Genomic DNA, 20,923 nt, shown 5'->3' with positions numbered 1-20,923 from the left:
GAGAGAGTGCTTGGTCAGAGCAACTCTCTCCAAGAAAGTGACATGAGCAGAGATCTGAATGAAATGAGGGAGAGAGTCATGTAAATTACAGAAGGACAGGCATTCCAGACAAAGGCAGTGGCACATGCAAAAATCCTGGGCAACAGTGGGCTGGGCATGTTCTAGACATAGTAAGACAGACATTAGGGGAGGGAAAGAGGGGGAGCACTGATGGAGGTCGAGGAATGGACAGATCCTGCAGGGCATTAGGCCATTGCAAGGGAGGTGGATTTCTAAACATGACAGTAGGTTTGAAACAGGGGAGTGAAACGACGACCTGACTTGTATCTCAAAGGAACATTCTGACTGGGATGGACCTAGGGTAGCAGAAGCAGGAAAGCTGGTTGAGAGGCTATTTTATAAACAATGGTAGTTTTTACCAAGGTGGTAGCACAGGAGGTAGTGAAGGGTAGTCAGGTCATGAGTACATTCTGAAAGTAGAGCTAACTGGATTCACTGATAAATCAAGAGATACATCAAGAAGACTCCAAGGTTTTAGTCTGGGCAACTGGACAGTTCAAATTACTGAACTGTGAAACACTAGGGACTACAGAAATCAGAACTTGGGTTTTGGATATGTTACCTTTGAGATATTTATTACTGGATGGCTGAATACTGCCCACCCTTCCCAAACAATGTTCAGGTATCCAGGACATGAGACTTCAGTATCAAGAACATATTAATGCATTACAAGCATTGGTATATGCCACCACTCCCATCCTTTAAAAAATGTCACTGCTAACTGCATGAAAAGTTTATGTCATCAAGTAAAATTTGAAACCTCTTAATCCCCCAACATCTGTTAAAGAACATCTGATGCATAATTCTGGATATTTCATAATTTGTCATTTCAATTAATAATATTTAATAAGAGGGCTATATATGCTCAAGCTACCACCAGCTCTAAGTCTTTATAACCAATGCAGATATGGCTATGCAGATATGTCTAAAACATTAAAATTTAATTATGAATAGTGCCCGAAGACTCCAGATTTTTAGCTGAAAGCTAATTTTGTCAATCAAAAACAAGTAGGAGATTTATTGAGCGGTATTAAAAGAAACAAGTAGGAGATGATCTGCCTGAGATTTTTATACATATGAAGGAAAAATTTACAATTGAGACTGTCACAGGTGGTTCCAGATAGACTGAGATCATGCAAAGAAAATGCAAAAAAAAAATGTCAATCACATTCAACTTGTTAGGGAAAACATGCTATTAAAAATATCATCTACAAATAATCACAGAGATCCTTTCAGGAATACAGAAAAAAAATAGATCACAGTTCCCTTTGGTTAAAAAAGGGTCATTATTTTGCAGATGTCAATGAGGAGGGAGCAGGATGGTGGTTATGTTACCCATAAGGCACGGAAGGGCCAACTTAATGTGTTCCCGGGGCTCTCTGGTAAGTCATTTTTTGGCACTGGGAGTACATTTCTCCATAGAGACATTTTTGTACAATATGGAAAGATTCCCAGCCCAGCCTCCCAAAGTATTTAACCCACAGTGGATAGACGCATTGCAAGAGGAGCGCTGACTTCCAAATTGTTGTGAGTCCCTTTAGCTCCTGGACTGAACCCCAGCTCCAGAGGAAGGAAAATTAGGAAAGGAAAGGGATGCTGTCAATAAGGAAGACTCGGTCAACCAGCCTAGAAGTAAGGATTCCTCAGCTGAAGACTGTCCACGCTTCCTTTTAAAATCAATACTGGTGATACCTTGCATTTATGTATGTTTTATATTTTACAAACTTTCTCATTGGATCATGGTAACAATATTCTTCAAAAGGCAACAGTTTTAGTGATTATTCATTAACCAACTTGGGGGAAAAAGATTCTAACATCTTTATAATATTCCAAATAAATGGCACAACATCCTTTGGAAATCTTGTTTTCCTTTCAAATCTGTAGGTCTGGTGATTATTATTATTATTTTGTACACTACTTCATTCTTCTAGACTGAGATTCTTCTAGGATATTTCAGAGGTAATTATAATAAAGTAAATAACAGACTAGAGCTGAATTTAATCCCTCTACCATGCTCCCCACAAAAAAAAAAAAACCCTAGATGAAATAAGGTACATAATTTGTTTTATGTTATATCTTTTCCAGGAAAAAGAGAAATTTCTGACATTCCAATCTTGCACCAGGGTTTCTTAATTCATATCTGAAATGCTATGATAGTCTGCTAGTCAAAGCAATCCAAAATGAATTCTAGCAGCCAAGGCTAAAATAGCACCCCAGGGAAAATAGCAGGATCTTCACACCTTTACATCAATTTGAATTTCAGGGTGGTTAAAACTATTTAAAGCAGCAGAATTCATCTTTTTTTTCTTTACATATAGAATGTGTGAAATGTGTGTATGTGTGTGTGTGCACATGTGCGTGTGTATATTTAATGAAGGTTGTCAAAATTTAGCCAAATCCTACAGAAACGAGGTTAAAACACAAACCCTGGCTGTTTACTCCAGTTTTTCTCTCCACACACTAAGAGTTAAGAGAGATGGCAAGGCTGTCACTTGGAATTTCCTAGCTCCTGTCACTTTGTCTCAGCATCTTCAGCATTTTTAGTGTTGTTCCTATTGTGTGCAGAGCAGAGGCACTAGGAACCATCCTCTTAACATTCCTGAGATGTACCAGGCACATCCTAGGACTTGGTACCAATAAAGCTCAACTCTCACACAGCTCATGTAAGGGTTAAAAACAGAAAGTCCTACCCACTGGTTTGCTCTGATGTTCCTGGAGATATTGTCACTGGATGTATCCTCAGTAGAATTCTATTCAACACCTCTGTCTTTAAGTACAAAGCTGTAGGCTGTAGCAGCTTTAAGAAACATAAGTATCCCTTTTTTCTGCTGCACAGTATCTGTGTGTGAAATTCTCTAAAGGGGTTTAAGTATTTACCCTGAACACTATCAGACGGTTTCTAAAATTTTCCTTATCCAGTTGCAAAAACACTTCAAAGAGAATCATAAACACAGTCCTTTGTGCTTTCGAAGCACACTGTGTTTTTGAGGCTTAAGCCTGAATTCTCTTGGAATTGTATATTCTTTTTTCCCAAAAAGACAGGATACACAACACTTTCTTGTAAAATTCCTTACTAGAGGTACAGACACTCAGGGAAAAAAATGGAAAACTCTGAAATTCATAAGATAATCAAAAAAGGAATAAAAACTTATAAGAAATTCATTGCTAAATTACATGTAAAATTTCTCCCCAGATGTTTTACTTTTAATAGAACAATATAGCTGTGGGGAATTGGAGTGGGTGGGTAGGAAGGAGAATGGAAAGAACCGAGCTTCCCTGAACACCTTTAAGATAACCAAAAACCAAAGATTTAAACCAAAGATTTTAAGCTGCTCCAGCTGCAAGTGACTTTTTCGTTTTTCCAAATTTTCAAAGCTAAACGTAAAGGTCCTAAAACTCAGTGTCTGCACACCAGCTTCAGAAACTGAATTTTTGGATGCTTATGACTCTTTATCCACCTCTAATCTGTGCTTATCTTGAGTCACTCAGCACTGCCCCAGTCAAAAAAGAGAATTTACATTTTAATTTAAAACCACTAGACATCTCACATCTGATCCTAAATTACTATAATATACTCTGCTCTTAAATCAGAAATGCTAACCCTGAAAAATGGGAGACTGGATTATGTTGGCTGATGTAACTTAATGTGCACATTAACACTGAAAAGAAGGGTGAAAAAAATTATATACACACACACACAAAATTATACACACACATACACAAATTACACACACACACAAAAAAATTATACACACACACACAAAAATTATACACACAAAAAAAATTATACACACGCACACAAAAATTACACACACACATACAAAAATTATACACACACACACACACAAAAATTGGTGACTTTCCCATTAATGCAAACAAAAAAATTCGATATTTATATTTACATCACTTTCTTCTGCACATCCCCAAAAATCTTCAATCCTAGAAGGAAGTTTAAAATAAACTTAGCTAATTGAACTATAATACAATAGCAAATACCAGTATATTCAGTAAAAATTTCAGTAAATGAAAAAGCAGCCTTGTTCCTGTATTCAGTTTTAAAGAATTTAATCTAAAGCACTGTGATGAGAACTTCATTAATCTCTCCAAAAATAAACAAACTACTGCTCGGCTCAGTCATTCCCTATGACTGTGTAAACTACATGAAGTGTAACCTATGCTGAGGAAGACTCAACCACACAGCCATGGGCAGGCTCCTGGCAAGGGCCTTCCCAGATGATTTACATAGGCCAAAATAGCAGGGGAAAAGGCATGACTCATCTTAAAATTAAACTATTATAACTAACTTGTCAGGGACAACCTTTACCTTCTTAAGTACATTTCTCTCTTAAAACTTTAACAAGAAGAAACTGGTTACATTATTAAATAAAACACCTACTCATTTTCCACATGTCTCTGCTCTCCTGTGCCAAATTTTAACATAAATGGATAGAATTAAATGTAGCCTATAGCTTACCTAACATAATTATATGTTGTGTTTTACACTGTTTCAAAACGGATACATTAAAATAATCCAGTCTTGGCTCCTACCCACTAAAGTCAATAAAGGTTATTAAGGCCAACTGCCATATAAATGCATTGCTATAACAGCACAAGGAATTGTCAGAACAGGAAATGCAATTCAAAACATTCAAAACCATCAGGATCTACTTTTTATTCTAAAAGAAAAAACCAAGGAAAACAGCAAGAAGAATTTCTCTCCAGTATTGAAATCATCACTACTTTCGAAAATGTTTACTCTGGAAACGATTGTCGAATATTTCCATTGGATTATACCAAATTGACCTTTTTTTTTTTTAAGGTCAATAGGAAATGAATAAATGTCATCAATTTAGAGGATTTCGCACCTAGCATTCTTTTCTGTATCACTGTGAATTTGATAGTGTTAAAACATTTTTATAGGTAAAATAAATGTCAGTTTTGCAAAGAGCGATACCAGACCCTGAGAGACGAATGGCCTATCCATTGAATCTCTGGCTACAGCAAGACTTGCCCACCTCACAGGAGACTTCAGCTTTTCATATTTCTCTTTACCCAGAAAGCAAAGCAGTTGTACAGTTTCTTTCAAATGGTAACTCTCTCTTACCCTGAAGAGTCTTCTCATAATACAATCATCTTGGATGGCAGGGGCGGTGGGGGTAGGAAGTGCATCGGGTTTTAAAGAAATTAAAATAAAAAACAAATATTTGAATAGTATTATAGTGTCATAATGCCATCCTCAATAGGGAGCAAAGCGGAGGGGAAAGGCCAGACTAAATTCCTGGGTTATAAGAAAGGGTTATGTTGCTTTGGGCTTAATGGCTCATAAATTCATGAGGTAATATTCAGGGAAAATGTGATATTTTATCAGAATGTCATTCAAATATAAGGTTTAACATTTACATCACAAGAGCATGGATGGAGTAAAACTATCCGCTGGGAGAAAAAATGGCAAGAATAAACAGTGTGATAAAAATGGTGTTTTCTGGGACAGGAAATGGGAAGTGGAGGATGGGGGAGTTTTAGAGACAGCTGACTAAACTTTTTGAAATATGTGACTGGTTATGACATGTGAAGCAATTACCATTAATGGAAGAAAAGCGATTTCAAAGCTCATTTTCCATTCTTCTATATCCTTCCTGAGACTACACCTTCCAGCCACAAAGTGAAAAAAGAGCACAAAGACAGAAATCACAGCGCAAGTCTCTTCCCTGGTACAAGGACTGATAAAGGTTGCTTTACCCATAAGCAAAAGGGGAAAAGTAATGCACATACTCCCTGAGGTTTTTTATTTTCTCAGCAAAAGAGATCGATGTCATTTTGCAGAACAGACAAAATGCATTGATTTAAAGAAATCCTTCCACAACACACACGATTTTACAATTCGAAAAAAAGTATAAAGATAAAAAAGAATCATTTGTCTAAAATGATAATAATTTTGAGTAAGATAGTCCCTGGAAGCAAAGTGAGGACACTCAGAAATTCCATTTGGATTAGTCTAATGCTATAGAATCCAAATGTGCACCAAACACTGTACTTTTTATGTTAAATTGCTGTTGAATTTGTTAACCCACAACTGATATCCTGTGTTATGGAATCTTGGAGATTACAGCTAACTTGAAGCAACAGGGATAATTCTTGACAGTTAATGGTATTTTTGTATGCGTTTTCCTGAAAGGCTAACATCTTGGGGCTTCAATCTGGTAGCTCAACATTGCCCCCTACTGCTTGCAACTGAGAAAATATGAGGTGGGCTTGTACCAAGCAGAAATCTAACTAGCCACTGCCAATTCCACCCCAGTATACAAATACCAGATTGTACTAAACGAACAGAACCACAGAACCGTAGACTCATCCAACAATTATTCTGTTCTGTCTTTTCCAATAGAAAAAAGAAACCACTATGAATTTGTAAAAAGTCACTGTAAAAGGCTTGAAGCAATGCTTACATTTAATTTGGAAGAAACATCCCTTTTATCTGGACCTAAATCTTCACTCTGCTGATAAAGATCATCCCAAGGCATGCTGAGGAGAGACACTGAGGCCACTGATCTCCCTCAGAACACTTAGAAATGACACGCCAACTGCTGGGAAACCAGCGCCAGAGAGTTCACAGAATTGCTTTTCCTTTTAGTATTTTTTATACAAGAGCGACAAAACAAAGATATTTCCTCTTAACGCATGTGCCACCACCTTCAAATTATTTATACACAAATTTACATAGATATAACTAAATTCCTTAAATGAATTCATAATGAATATCACTTGTAAGCTCACAAGACCAAATATTTTATTTTTTATTTGTGTGTGTGTGTACGTGACACAAGGTCTCACTCTGTCACCCAGGCTAGAGTGCAGTAACGTGATCACAGCTCACTGTAGCCTTGAACTCCTGGGCTCCAATGATCCTCCCACCTCAGCTTCCCAAGTAGCTCAGACCATAGACATGCACCACCACACATGGATAATTTTTTTTAATTTAGTAGAGACAAAGTCTCACTTTGTTGCCCAGGCTAGTCTCAAACTCCTGGGTTCAAGCAATCCTCCCAACTTGGCCTCCCAAAGTGCTGAGAAGACAGGCATTAGCCACCATGCTGGGCCAGATTTTACTTAAAAAAAATAAAATAAAAAAAAAGCTCTTGAACAAAAACAATTTTTTTTTTAAATTTGGTTTTTAAAAAACAAAATCAATGGCTGGGCATGGTGGTTCATGCCTGTAATCCCAACACTCTGGGAGGCTGAGGCAGGTGGATCACCTGAGGTCAGGAGTTGGAGACCAGCCTGGCCAACATGGTGAAACCCCGTCTCTACTAAAAAATACAAAAATTAGCCAGGCATGGTGGAGGGCCCCTGTTATCCCAGCTACTAGGGACGCTGAGGCCGGAGAATCACTTGAACTCGGGAGGCGGAGGTTGCAGTGAGCTGAGATCGCGCCATTGCACTCCAGCCTGGGCGACAGAGCAAGACTCCGTCTCAAAAAAAAAAAAAAAAAAAATCAATAAGAGCTCCTTTCTTATTTGCTCTTCAACTCTAATTCACAGAGTTGTCAAATTACAACTTCAAAGTCAAGCTGATGTCTTAGAGCCAAGGTTCATCAAGTTAAGAGGTTCTAACTCATATGTAAATGGACAAAATCAGAATTACACAGTAGGGGGAAAAAATGTTGCCCTGAAACTGAAGCTGCCTTTATATAAGCAGCCCATAAAAATGGAGAGTACTCATAACAGGCTTAGTTTAGGAACAGAACTGACTAAGGAGATTTAGGCACAGACTTTTCATTAACTCCAATTCAGTTTCACAATGCTCAGTTTTGCATCGATTCAGGTCTTTGGAGAAATCAATTTTTGTGATACTATTAATACATTAAAAGGATTATAACATTCCTTCCCCAGACATATATCCACGAAAAGGTATGATTTAAAGATTTGAGACGTCTGGAAAGCAAGGACTTTTGGATTCTGATCCAGAATTTTAAACTGGGGCCTTCAAAGTTGTGACTTGACATTTTCATTATTATAAAGTAGGAATTAGGGTAGATGCTATGTTAAGTGTTCTTATCACAATAATAATAATTATAATAAATAAGACAGAAGAAAACTTTTGGAGGTGATGGATAGGTTTATGGCATAGACTGCTGTGATGGTTTCATGAACGTATATGTATCTCTAAACTCAGGTTGTACACATTAAATACATACAGCTTTTTGTAGGGCAATCATACCCCAATAAAATGGCTTTAAAAAAATAAAATAGGGATTAGCAATAGCTATCCATTTTTGCAGATTAGTTCATTGTTTCCAGTACATTTCAAACTCTGTGCAGAGGTACTATCTCCAGAGTTTGCAGGCTTTTACCACTTTTCTACTACATGCCAAATCCAACTGTTTGAAGGCAGAACAGTGAGGTGGTGAAGGGCAAGGACCCCAGAGGCAGCCTTCTAGAGTTCAAATTCCAGCTCCCTCACCTATTAGCTGGGTGACCTTGAGGAAGTTACACAAACCCTTTGTGTTTTGGTCTCCTCGTTAGAAAAATGGGGAATATATTACACCTATGTTGTGGGTTGTCATAAAAGTTAAAGAAGTTTTATAGAAAACACCTAGAATAATGTCTGGTACTTAATAAGTATTATGTAAGTGTTTGCTATTATTATTATTACTATTATTTAAATTAAGACTTAATGCAAGACCTCCATGTGGCTTCAACCTGCCTTCCAGCTACATTTCCTCCCACATCATCTGCACTACTTGCTCTGGTCACACCTGACTTCTGGCCCTGTTTTTAGTTTCTGGATTCTAATGTTCTTCCCCAGATCCCCCATCCCATCATACTCCTCGGCATCCAAGGGCCCCAAAAACCACATCTGCCATTTCACCACCATCCCAGCCGGCTCAAGTGGTCTGAATGTAATACTCCCTCCTCTGGAACTATGATTTTCTTTTAACGTTTCACATCTATTACCAGATTTCAATTTAGCTAATGTCATACCTGGTGATATTCGTGCCCCTCTCCTTGTTCAACTGTTGGGTCACAGTGGTTGAGAGCATAAGCTGTGGAGCCAGCCTGCCTGGGTTTCCACCTTGCTGTGCCACTTAGTGACCCTGGGGGAGGCCCTTCATTTCCCTGCCCCTCAGTTTTCACATCCACAAATTAAGGCCTGGAAAAGTTTCCATACCTCTTAGCATTGCTGTAAAAATTTTTAAAGTTAATACTGAGAAAACAGAGTAGCACCTGATGCATATAAAAATGCAAATGAATGTTAAATATTATTTTTGAATTGTTATCCTCTTATCACCACTTCATAGTATATGTCCAGCAAATGCCCTATGAGGAGAAAATACTCAATAAATGCTTATTGAACTAAACTGAGGTTGTACTGACAAAATCCTGGCTATACCCATCACCTTACCAAGAAGAATCTAACTTGATAATTAGGAATTATTAAATCTACATTTGCCTAAGCAAATGAGGCACTGGAGGATTTGTATAACACAGCAGCCCAGAAAACACGGTCCCAGGTCTGATGGACTTACCACACCCTCCATCTTCTTCCACAGTGCTTCCAGTTGAGCCATGGGTTGACACCACCAGTCAGTGCACTTTCTGTATCGATTGCCTTGAAACCAAAACTGCCTCAGCCACTCAAACTCGACCTGTGGACCATAAAGAGAAGATGGTAGTTTTAATACCCTTGTGATAGACAAGCGAGGACAATGACTTCGTCTCTTAATTCTCCTCCAGTAACTTGATGGCCATAGGATGAGAAAAGGTGAGAAAGGTCAGCCTAACCAGTTCCCAGTGTAAGCTGGCATCTCCAGAGCATATCTGCAAAGCTAAGAAAAGAGTAGTCTTAAAACTGAGGTCTGGCCAGACGTGTTGGTTCATGCCTATAATCCTAATAGTTTGGCAGGCTGAGACGTGAGGATCTCTTGAGGCCAGGAGTTTAAGCCCAGCCTGGGCAACATTGCAAGATGCTGTCTCTACAAAACAATTAAAAATAAATTGGCCAAGCTACTAATAAAACAATTAAAAATAAATTGGCCAAGCTACTAATAAATTGGCCAATTTATTTTTATTTTTAAAAATAAATTGGCAGTGGTGTGTGCTGGTCGTCCTGGCTGCTTGGGAGGCTGAGGCAAGAGGATTCCCTGAGCCTAGGAGTTTGAGGCTGCAGTGAGCTATAATTGTGCCACTGCATTCCAGCCTGGGCAACAGAGCAAGAGTCTCTGTGTCAAAATAAAATAAAATAAAATAAAATAAAATAATTAAAAAGCTGAAATTCTCTTACACAACCCAGCTCACGCCAGAGAGGGGTTTTCAATCACATTTATTAGTCAGATGTGAGGAAACTATAAGTCAATCAACAACAAATACTGAGATCCTAATTATAAAGCAGGCTGTACTATGTTTGATGGGAAAGGCATAAACTGAATACGTTTTTATTAAATGTCTTTATTTAAGGCTGGTATTAAAAGCAAAACACAGATATATATTAGGAAATATTAATTATAAGTTTCTTAAATTACAATAAATTAAAATAACTTACCCATGGGCCAGGAGGAGCTGGTGATAATCTTAACCTATATATATAAAACTAATTATGGAGGCATACATTAAACTGACAAAGCCATTCAAATGGTCACTTGTCAACTTAGGGCAGGTGACAATAGGTTAAAAACAAGAGTAGCAATCATATTAGTACAAGTTGAATATCTCTTATCTGAAATGCTTGAGACCAAAAGTATTTCTGATTTTAGAATATTTGTGTTATATACTTACTGGCCGAGCATTTCAAATCCAAAATCTGAAATGCTCCAATAAACATTTCCTTTGAGCATCATGTTTATGCTCAAAAAGCTTTGAATATTGGAGCACCTCAAATTTCAGATTTTCAGATCAGAAATACTCAAGTAACTTGACTTTCCTTCCAATGAATCTACTATGGTAAACTTCAACTGTTTGCCACCTTGGCAGTCCTCCTATTCCAGACAAATCCCACCCATCCCTTCCCCAAACAGCCGATGTGGTCTGAGGAGGCTCCAGCTCCAATGCCAGGGGTGGAATATGCAACCCAGGTCTAAGCCAATCAGCCCACTAGATTCTCTAGTCACAGAACTAGGATTGAGAGGAATAGGAATATGTCCCATCAGAATGAGTCTCAAGACTATCAGAAACTACAGGAAGAAGACTCTGCAGCTATTTTGCCAGCAATGGGAAGAATGGAGCCAACATAGTAGGGGTAGCTGCAAGACGAAAAGACAAAAACCACATGCTGATGACATCAACTGACCCTTGATCGAACTATTCCTGAGGCTGTTTTTACTTAAGCTAGTTCAGGTCGAATGTTTTGCCCCTTGCAACTAAAATAATCCCAACATATTTAGATGAGAGGCTGAGTTAACCTATGGAAATATATAAAATTGTTTTCTATCCATTTTCTAAGTCTTCTATCATTCATCAACTTGAAAATCAAGGTACAATGCTACCGATCTTAAATACTCTTTTTACCACTGCCCGCTAAAGAAATGTGGAGCCACCACAGCTTCAGGCTGGGTTGTCTGGCTTTGCTAAGGTGATCATGTTCCATATATAGACATGGAGCTATTATAATCTTCACCTGTTACCGCAAAGAATTTTTTTGTGTGTTTATCCATATTGAACTTTCATGAGGCAAACAAAAGCAACTTGTGAAGATTTAACAATGGTGAAAATGGCTCAAATAAGTAACCTGAGAATACCAAGTCGTATGAAAAGGTTTTAGTTTACATTAACTAAATGTTTGTTTGCTATGTAGGACTGATTTCAGTTAAAGTTGTTTAAACAAAACAAAACAAAAAAGGAATGTAGATAGTATTAAAACAACAGTTGCTAAAACTTATCTGTGCTATTAAAAGACAGTGGTTAACAAATGTAACCTTGAGTACTTTGAAAGAAGAATTAATACAAGTGTGGTTCAACTTCTGTGAAGATACTGGTTTAACAACGTACTTACTTCAAGAAAAAAATGAGTTCTTTTTGATGGATTTCACATAAAATTTGTTCACACTATGGAAAGAGCCTGTTAGCAAAACATCAAGCCCTATGTTAGAAAGAGTTGAAAAGGTTTAAAAGATTTTCCAGGCTTTGGGCTGGTTATGCCTGTTGAAGAGGACAGAATGGATAAGGCTTGCCAACCATGGTGACTCTGGAAATAGATTATCATATGTAATTAGTTCATCCAGTCTATCAGGGTACACTAGAAACTGGATTTCAGTAAATTAAAACTTGGAAGCAAGGAGAAGGCTATATCTAGGGGCTCTGCTATTGGACAAGAGAGCAAAGAGAGAGCCCTGGCTATTTTAATAAATAATGCCTTCATCTTCCCTTGGATGCCCAACCATCTTTTGAGGCAGATAGTATCATGGTTAAAAATAAGGGCTCTGACCTATAATCCCAGCACTTTAAGAGGCCATGGCAGGAGAATCACTTGAGCCCAGGAGTTTGAAACTAGCCTGGGCAACATAGTGAGACCTCATCTCTACAAAATAAACACATAAACAAAGTTAGATGGTTGTGGTGGCACGCGCCTGTGCTCCCAGATACTTAGATGGCTGAGGCAGGAGGATCACTTGAGCCAGGAGGTCCAAGCTGCAGTGAGCCATGATCGCGCCACTACACTCTAGTCTGGGCAACACAGTGAGGCCATGTCTCTAAAAGAAAAAAGGAATATGGGTTCTGGAGTCAGTTCAAAAGTGGGTACCACTACAGAATAGCTACGTCATCTGTAAGACAGAAACAATTACTGCCTACTATCTGTTAGGCACTTGCTAGATGTCAAGAATACATACTAAACAAGACCACAAGGCTTTGGACTTCCTGTCCTCAAGCATCTCACAATCTTACAAATTTTCTGACCAGGAAAAGTTTTAATGTCCTTGTCAATTCATGCCCACCCTTTCCCACTAATGCCAGTCAGAAACGTTCAACAGCACTGAAGACCTTCTCCCACAGAATTTTATTCATGAGTTGAAGTACTGCCCATGAGATACAATCTCTGTGGACATCAAGTCCACTGGCATGCCTTCTATTCAACTCCATGACCTGACTTTTTCATTTCAATGTTGTGGGTAAAAACTATTACAGGATTTTAATCAAATGCCACGTTTACCAGTTTCCTCACTGCCAAGAGAAAGAAGTAGCTGACTCTCTCCTTAAACTTAATTAAGAGGGCAAAAAAAATCTCCACCTGCTTGATTCAGAGTCTGAGTTAATAAACTCTGGAAATTAGGAAGGAAAGCTACAGCATGGACACTGAACAAAACCAAAGAGTCAGGACGCAAAATACAGTGAGTCCTTATTACTTTGGGGCTAAAAAAACCAAACAAACATCAATGTCTAACCATATTGACTGACTGATGAAGTGGTAACCATGACAGGAGTTGGGTCTTCCTCCCTTCTCCAGAGTTGTAGGCCGCCAAAGGAAGCTCATAGCTAACATAGCAGAAATAAGAGGCAAGCCGTCAGGAGGACAAATGCTGACTTGGGGCCAAGGAACATTCCACGGGTGACACATCCCTGAAGACCTCAATAGCAGGAAACAACCTGTAGGAGCTCTCAGGGTTCTCTCAAAGTTTTCATGATACTTACAAACCAAAATCCCTGATTTTGAACATGCACTTAATGGAAATAAGTCTAGAAGAGGAGAAAGAAATGGAATCAACCCACATATCTGGACTTCAGTCATTGGGCACTTAGGCATTGGAGAGCAAAGCTAATAAGACTTCAAAAGAATATTTCTGAGCCACTTTATCACCATATAGTTGTAAATCATATCCATCACTCCAACGGGTCAGCAAACGTCACCTACTTTTCTTCTACCAAGTTTGTTTAGGCTCTTGATTTGGTCCCAAGTCAGCCATAGAGCTCCCTCATGAGATGTGTGACTGCACCCCTTGGGATTAATGTCTCACTGTAATAAGTTACTTCACTGAGAAAGAAATTAGACCAGGAAGACACGGTAAGGCTCTGCCTACAAAGAGATACCCTATGAAGGCCCTTTTGCAGTAGTTATAAGGAAGCCACATGTCTGATCAGAAGAAAATGAGAGCCAAACAATACCATCAAACATTCCATTCTTCTAGGGGACATTTACTAAGAGAAGAGGCTGAATTCCACATTTTACTATCTTTAAAAAGGAAAGTGGGCCATTTAATAACATGGAAGAAGATTCTGCTTATAATTAAACAAGAACCTTTCCTAAGCATCTTAAATTGGAAAAACTATCTCCAATAAGGTACTCCAAAACATATGCCCAAACTTCCGAAACTGCTTAGTTAGAAACCATCCTAGACAAGGAAAACAAACCACTTCTCAACCCACACAGACTGAGAGCTTGCAGTATGTAAAACCAAGGGCTTCATCCTGTGATTTGTCCAGAAAAGACACATGGCCTTGCAGAAAGAGGCAAGCAAGAAAGAAACTGGGAGAACTCTTACAGACACGTGGGCTTTCATTGAACAACAGGACAAAGTAGAGAGCGGGCATGCAACTGCTAAATCCCAGGCCAACTTGTATGGCAAAAGAACAATATCTGACAATGTGCCCTGACATATGAAATTAATTGTGAAAGTAAGGAGATGACCTTGAAGAATCAGAGATTGGGGGGATGGTGAAGACTGGCACACATGCTATTTAAATTCAAGATCAATCTCTCTATTCAACCCCAGGGGGCTGAGGTTTCTGATACAGTACATCTCTGCCCCACCTCCCTAACACATAATGTCAAAAGCAGCCAGTCACTTTCTGAAGCAGACAAATTTTTTTTTTATTTTTATATTTTTTGAGATAGAGTTTCGCCCTTGTTGCCTAGGCTGGAGTGCAATGGCACAATCTCGGCTCACTGCAACTTCTGCCTCCCAGGTTCAAGCGATTCTCCTGCTTCAGCCTCCCAAGTAGCTGGGATTACAGGCGCCCGCCACCACACCTGGCTAACTTTTTGTATTTTTAGTAGAAACGGGGTTTCACCATGTTGGCCAGGCTGGTCTCGAACTCCTGACCTCAGGTGATCCACCACCTCGGCCTCCCAAAATGCTGGGATTACACGCTTGAGCCACCGCACCCAGCCTGAAGCAGACAGACTTAGATGACAATATTCTGTTATATACACAGTGTGATTTTACAGATTTCTCCCATCCATTGATGGTAACAAAACATCACAGTCAGTCACAAGAGATGAGAAAGGATAGGGAAATACAACAGCCCATATGCATGTTAAAGAAAGCACCCATTCTGCTAGTCTGACACTGAAAATTGTGAGATTTTTTGCGAAGGAAATAACTAAATTTTGAGATTAGAATTTCTATACCATAAATATGGAGAAAGACATAACTTTGCTCTAATTCAGGGAGGTCATCAGGCCCATAAATGTATTATTTCCTGAAGTTCTGGCTATCAGCAATGTTTCCAGCAGGGACTAATAAGAGAGAAAGTAGAACACCCATCAGGCACAATGAAGGGAAGCAAGTCAGACTTGAGCTCAGCATCAGAAGTGGTTACTACTCCCCTGAAAGGCAGAATTGCTTCCCCTGTGGTTCTGGAGATTATGACAATGTTTCACAAAGTGTGGAGCAGCTCACAAGATATTAAATAACTTATAAAGACATTGAAAAGATATTATATGTTGCCATGGGAGACGACATTATTTCTCCTTTGCTCAAAACTCTTCAATGGGTCCCCATTTCCTGCAGGGTAAAAAGGAAAGGCCTTGTCCTTACAAGGGCCTCCAAGGACCTATACGATCTGCTGCTCCCCAGTCTCCTGGAACTACCTCTGTGACCTCTTCTCCTACAAGTAGCAGCCTTACTCCCTCCACTCAAACATACTGTTCCTGGACTGTTCCATGGACTCCAGGCATTCCCCCACCACACAGCCTTTGCAGTGGCTGTTCCTTATGCCCAAAATGCAATTCCCCAGATATCCACATGGCTGTCTCTCATGTCCTTCAATTCTCTGCTCAAAGGACATCTTTTCAACAGGGAGGCTCTCTAGTTCTCTCAATTTCTATCATCTTGCTCTGTTTTTTTTTTTTTCCTGTAGCACTTATCAACTTCTAATATACTGTATAATTTACCAGTGTATTATGTGTATTACTTACCATCATCTCCCTGTACTAGAATGTCTATTTTATTTACCAATATATTCTAAAGCTCCCAGAAGAGTGTCTGGCACGTGCTCAGTAATTAATTATAGAAAGGATGCATGAGAACATTTTTTAACTCCAAATTCCCCATCAATCCTTCTTATTATATCAAAAAGAAAGTCTTAGATTGGTGAATGAACTTCAGTTCTCAACCACATTTTAGTGTCTCCTTTTTTTCTTTTAATGGTTTTTTTTTTGAGGTATAATTTATCAGCCATAAAATTCACACATTGTAAGTGCAGAATCCAATAATTATTAGAAAATGTATAAAGCTGTGCAACCATTACCACTAATCTCCCTTCTTAACATGAAGAAAGGAAACTTGAGGCTCAGAGCCTCCTCCAGACAAGAATATCTGCTGGAATGTAATAACATTACTCTGTTTTCATTGGATCTATCTTTCTGGATACTTTTTCTTTTGGCTAATGATACTGGATTTCCACTTAAAGTAGCAATATAAAGCTTCCTTTTTAAAGAAATGTATACATGTTAAAAAAGAGTTGATTTAAAGTAAAATATTAAGTAACTAAACAATGTATGTAGTCCAAAGATAAAGCAAATATTGAGAGGGTATTAGTGGGAAAAGTAGAGTTTGCAAAACTTTGACCCATGGGATCCAGACCTGCTGGTCTCACAGACTGCAGAATTCCAACTGATTTCATCAGTGAAAAGCAAGGCAGTGACACTTGCTCCCAGGGCCTACCCTCAATTCCCAGCAGTCTTTGCTGGGAGACTATTCTTCATGAGTCTCTTGTGCTTCTGCGTGTCTTGTGAGTAAGCAATGACTGTCCTGTGTTACAGACTCTCATTGCAAGGATGTTTACATAGCAACAACCTTGACAGAGAGAGTTTCTCCCTCTAGAACAAAGGGCAGGTGTGCATATAGGCTTGGAAGATAAAGACAGTGTCTTGACCTACAGCAAAAGACAGGCATGTTTACTATCCTTTGAAAAAGACTAGGTTCCCATAGTTCATGGTTCCTCTCCTATAATGTAACTCCTCAATATGTACATGTTATTTGGCCTCCTTTGCATTGCCCTGTAGAAACAGAAGCTGGGAGAATGCTATGGTCTGTATGTGTATGTCCCTCCAAAATTCTTTTTTTATTTTATTTTATTTTATTTTATTTTATTTATTTATTTATTTATTTATTTATTTATTTATTTTGAGACGGAGTCTCACTCTGTTGCCCAGGCTGGAGTGCAGTCACGCGATCTTGGCTCACTGCAAGCTCCGTCTCGCGGGTTCATGCCATTCTCCTGCTTCAGCCTCCCGAGTAACTGGTACTACAGGCACCCGCCACCGTGCGCAGCTAATTTTTTGTATTTTTTTTTTTTTTTTTAGTAGAGACGGGGTTTCACTGTGTTAGCCAGGATGGTCTCAATCTCTTGACCGTGATCCGCCTGCCTCAGCCTCCCAAAGTGCTGGGATTATAGGCGTGAGCCACCGCACCCGGCCATGTCCCTCCAAAATTCTTATGTTGAAATCCTAACATCCGAGGCGATGGCATTAAGAGGTGGGGCTTTTCAGAGGTGAGAGATCACGAAGCTCTGCTTTCATAAAAGACTTTAGTAGCCTTATAAAAGAGACCACAGGGAGCTTGCCTGGCCCTTGCACTGTCTAAGGAAAGTGAGAGGGTGCCATCTATGAATCACCAAACAAGTCTTCAGCAGACATCAAATCTTGAACTTGATGCCACCTGATCTTGAACTTGCTACCCTCCAGAACAGTGAGGATAAATTTCTGTTGTTTAGAAGCAACTTGATTTATGCAATTTTGTTACTGCAGCCTGAACAGAATAAGTTCGTGAACTAACACAAAAATACGGAGACTCTGGTGACTGCTATTGATATATGTAATAACCTGTCCTCCATCTGTGACCTAAGAGTCTCACGTCTTATAACAATATGAAACTGTGGCAGATTAACTTGTTAGCTTGCAAGTAGGGTAGAATCGCAGATCTTTCACAATTCTTGAAAGACTTGCCAGGCACAGTGGCTCACGACTGTAATCCCAGCACTTCGGGAGGCTGAGGCGGGCAGATCACTTGAGGTCAGGAGTTCGAGACCAGCCTGGCCAACGTGGTGAAACCTCGTCTCTACTAAAAATATAAAAATCAGCCAGGAGTGGTGGCGCATGCACCTGTAGTCCCACCTATTCGGGAGCTTGAGACAGGAGGATCACTTGAACCTGGGAGATGGAGGTTGTAGTGAGCCGAGGTCATGCCGCTGCACTCCAGCCTGGGTGACAGAGTGAGACTCCATCTCAAAAAAAAAACAGAAGTCCTTACCTCATTATGAATTTCTTCTCCTTGCTTCAAAACTGCAGGCTCAAAGGATTTCAAAGAGACATCATCATTGTCCACATCGTCACAGACATTCTGCAGAGCCAACTGACAGCGTTGTAAAATATAATCCAAGGTTCCTGTTGAGCACTGTTGAGACAGAACCAGCAATCACATTTATGGGCAAAATCTAAGTTTACTATACCATCCTTCCTAGGATTGTTCATATTTGTCCCTGGCTGTGAATTCACCTGTTGCCCCCATGGCTCAGTCTATACTCCTTTTTTTTTTTTTTTTTTTTTAATTTTGAGATAGGGTCTTGCTGTGTCACCCAGGCTGGAGTATAGTGGTGTAATAATGTTTCACTGCAGCCTCAACCTCTGGGGCTCATGCAATCCTCCCACCTCACCTTCCTGAATAGCTGGTACCACAGGCAGGCACTACTCTGCCCAGCTAATTTTTGTAAATTTTTATTTTGTAGAGAGAGACAGGATCTTGCTATATTATCCAAGCTGGTCTCAAACTCCAAGCTGGGTTCAGGCAGTCCTCCCACTTCAGCCTCCAAAAGTGCTGGGATTACAGGTGTGAGTCACTGTGCCCGGCCTATACTCCTGAACTCAAGAATTACTAGAGTGGCCTGTTCCACTGGGCTCTGTGCTGCCAGTTTGGCCTCACTTGGGCCACTTAGTTTGCTGGTTTTCTTTTACGTGGGCCTCATATCTCTAACTAAACATTTGGGTCCCGGAGGCTAACACCTTATTTATATATGTTAAATACATTTTCTATATATACTACAACATCTAGAACTGAGTCTGAAAACTGGAAGAAATTTAATAAATAATTATTGGATGAATAACTGGTTAACCAAGAAGTCAAGGACACTGACTTTTTATCTCAAATGCCCTGAGACTAAAGATAGGAAAGAAAGGTAACCAGGCTGCAGAGCTGGTTCAAAAGCATAATAAATGGTTCTATAATGACAGAGGGGAAAAATGAAGTTATAATCACAAGGCAAAGAACTCATTTCTCTTTTCTGCAAAAAGCATACACTAGGCAGTGGCAGTCCTTGGCAGAATAGATTCTTCAAATAATGGAGAATATTTGGCTTAAGCCCTCAAGGCATATTCAAAGGCATAACTTAGTACCTGGGCCTCAGCGAGGATACAGATAACTAGTTCATCCCTCTCTGAGTCCGTGGGAGCAAAATAGAGGTCAAATGGACAAACTCCTTTTTATAAATGATCATATGTTGGAAAAGAGGCCAATGCACCTGGGCAGTGCATCTGCCTGTTTTGATATTAAAATGATTTCCTAGAATAATAAAAAGTCAGCTATAAATATCCTTTAGTCCCAACGAGGAAAATGTATCCCTAAAATATTTTGGTTTTATTATTTATAATTTAAACTGAGCCCTTGTAAATAACCTTGAAGGCTAATCCTCTGGTATAAAATTTCCTTGCACATTTACTGCCATTTTATACAATGCGACATCAACAAGCCTGGGAAAAACAAAGTTTCTGTGCGAAGAAACAGAAGCTTGACTAATATGTATTTTAATATGAAGATCCCAGAGTGCTGGGTGCATAAGGGCAGGCAACTCCAATTTCCTGCCAAAAAAAACCCCACAAAGAATAAAGGTGAATGACCACTCATTTTTGTCCCACAGCAACCTCTACAACAACATTTTTTTTTTTTTTTTGAGACAGGGTCTCACTCTCTGGCCCAGACCGGAGTACAGTGGTGTGGCATGATCTTGGCTCACCGCAACCTCTGCCTCCTAGGCTCAAGCAATTCTCCTGCCTCAGCCTCCCAAGTAGCTGGGATTAAAGATGTGCACCACTACGCCCAGCTAATTTTTGTATTTTTAGTAGAGACTGGTTTTACCATATTGGACAGGCTGGTCTCGAACTCCTGACCTCAAGTGATCCACCCTCCTCAGCCTCCCAAAGTGCTGGGATTACAGGCATGAGCCACTGCACCCAGCCTACAACATCTTTTTAAAATGACTTCTATCTAGAAAGTTTCCCTACTTGCACCTTTACTTTCCCAAGTATGGAGTGAGCTACATAGGTTATTAATTGCATTTTCATGCAAGATTAGAAACAACCTAAATTTCTTAATAATAGGAAAACTAGTGTAATGAAGTATGGCTGCAGAAAACAAAAAGAGAGAGGGGTGGGATGTGGAATAATTTTTTTCTGGATGTATAGTGTTTTGTTTTATTTAAATAATCTATAATCAGGCCTAGTTTGAGATAGGTTTTTTTTTTTTGGTAACAGCTTTATTGAGCTATAATTCACATGTCATAAAATTCAAGCATTTAAAGCATATAATGCAATGTTGTTTCATATAGTCACAGAGTTATACAAATATCACTACAATTAATTTTAGAGCATTTTCATCACCCCC

The 20,923-nt window shown here is 39.3% G+C and overlaps 1 protein-coding gene across 6 annotated transcripts in view; it reads right to left on the bottom strand.

Annotated features, from left to right (window-relative positions):
- FTO (FTO alpha-ketoglutarate dependent dioxygenase) overlaps positions 1-20,923 on the bottom strand; it is a 405,797-nt gene that overhangs the window by 211,438 nt on the left and 173,436 nt on the right. For all 6 annotated transcript variants that reach the window (XM_019012612.4, XM_019012613.4, XM_055366795.2 and 3 more), the window contains exons 6-7: positions 18,521-18,664; positions 9,587-9,706 (exon numbers count right to left, since the gene is read on the bottom strand). In XM_019012612.4, coding sequence (XP_018868157.1) covers positions 9,587-9,706; positions 18,521-18,664 — 264 coding nt within the window. The remainder of the gene's footprint in view (positions 1-9,586; positions 9,707-18,520; positions 18,665-20,923) is intronic.

This window comes from Gorilla gorilla, chromosome 18, assembly GCF_029281585.2.
Source record: "Gorilla gorilla gorilla isolate KB3781 chromosome 18, NHGRI_mGorGor1-v2.1_pri, whole genome shotgun sequence".
In the NCBI taxonomy this organism is placed as follows: Eukaryota; Metazoa; Chordata; class Mammalia; order Primates; family Hominidae; genus Gorilla; species Gorilla gorilla.
This window is presented reverse-complemented; position numbering and strand designations above follow the sequence as displayed.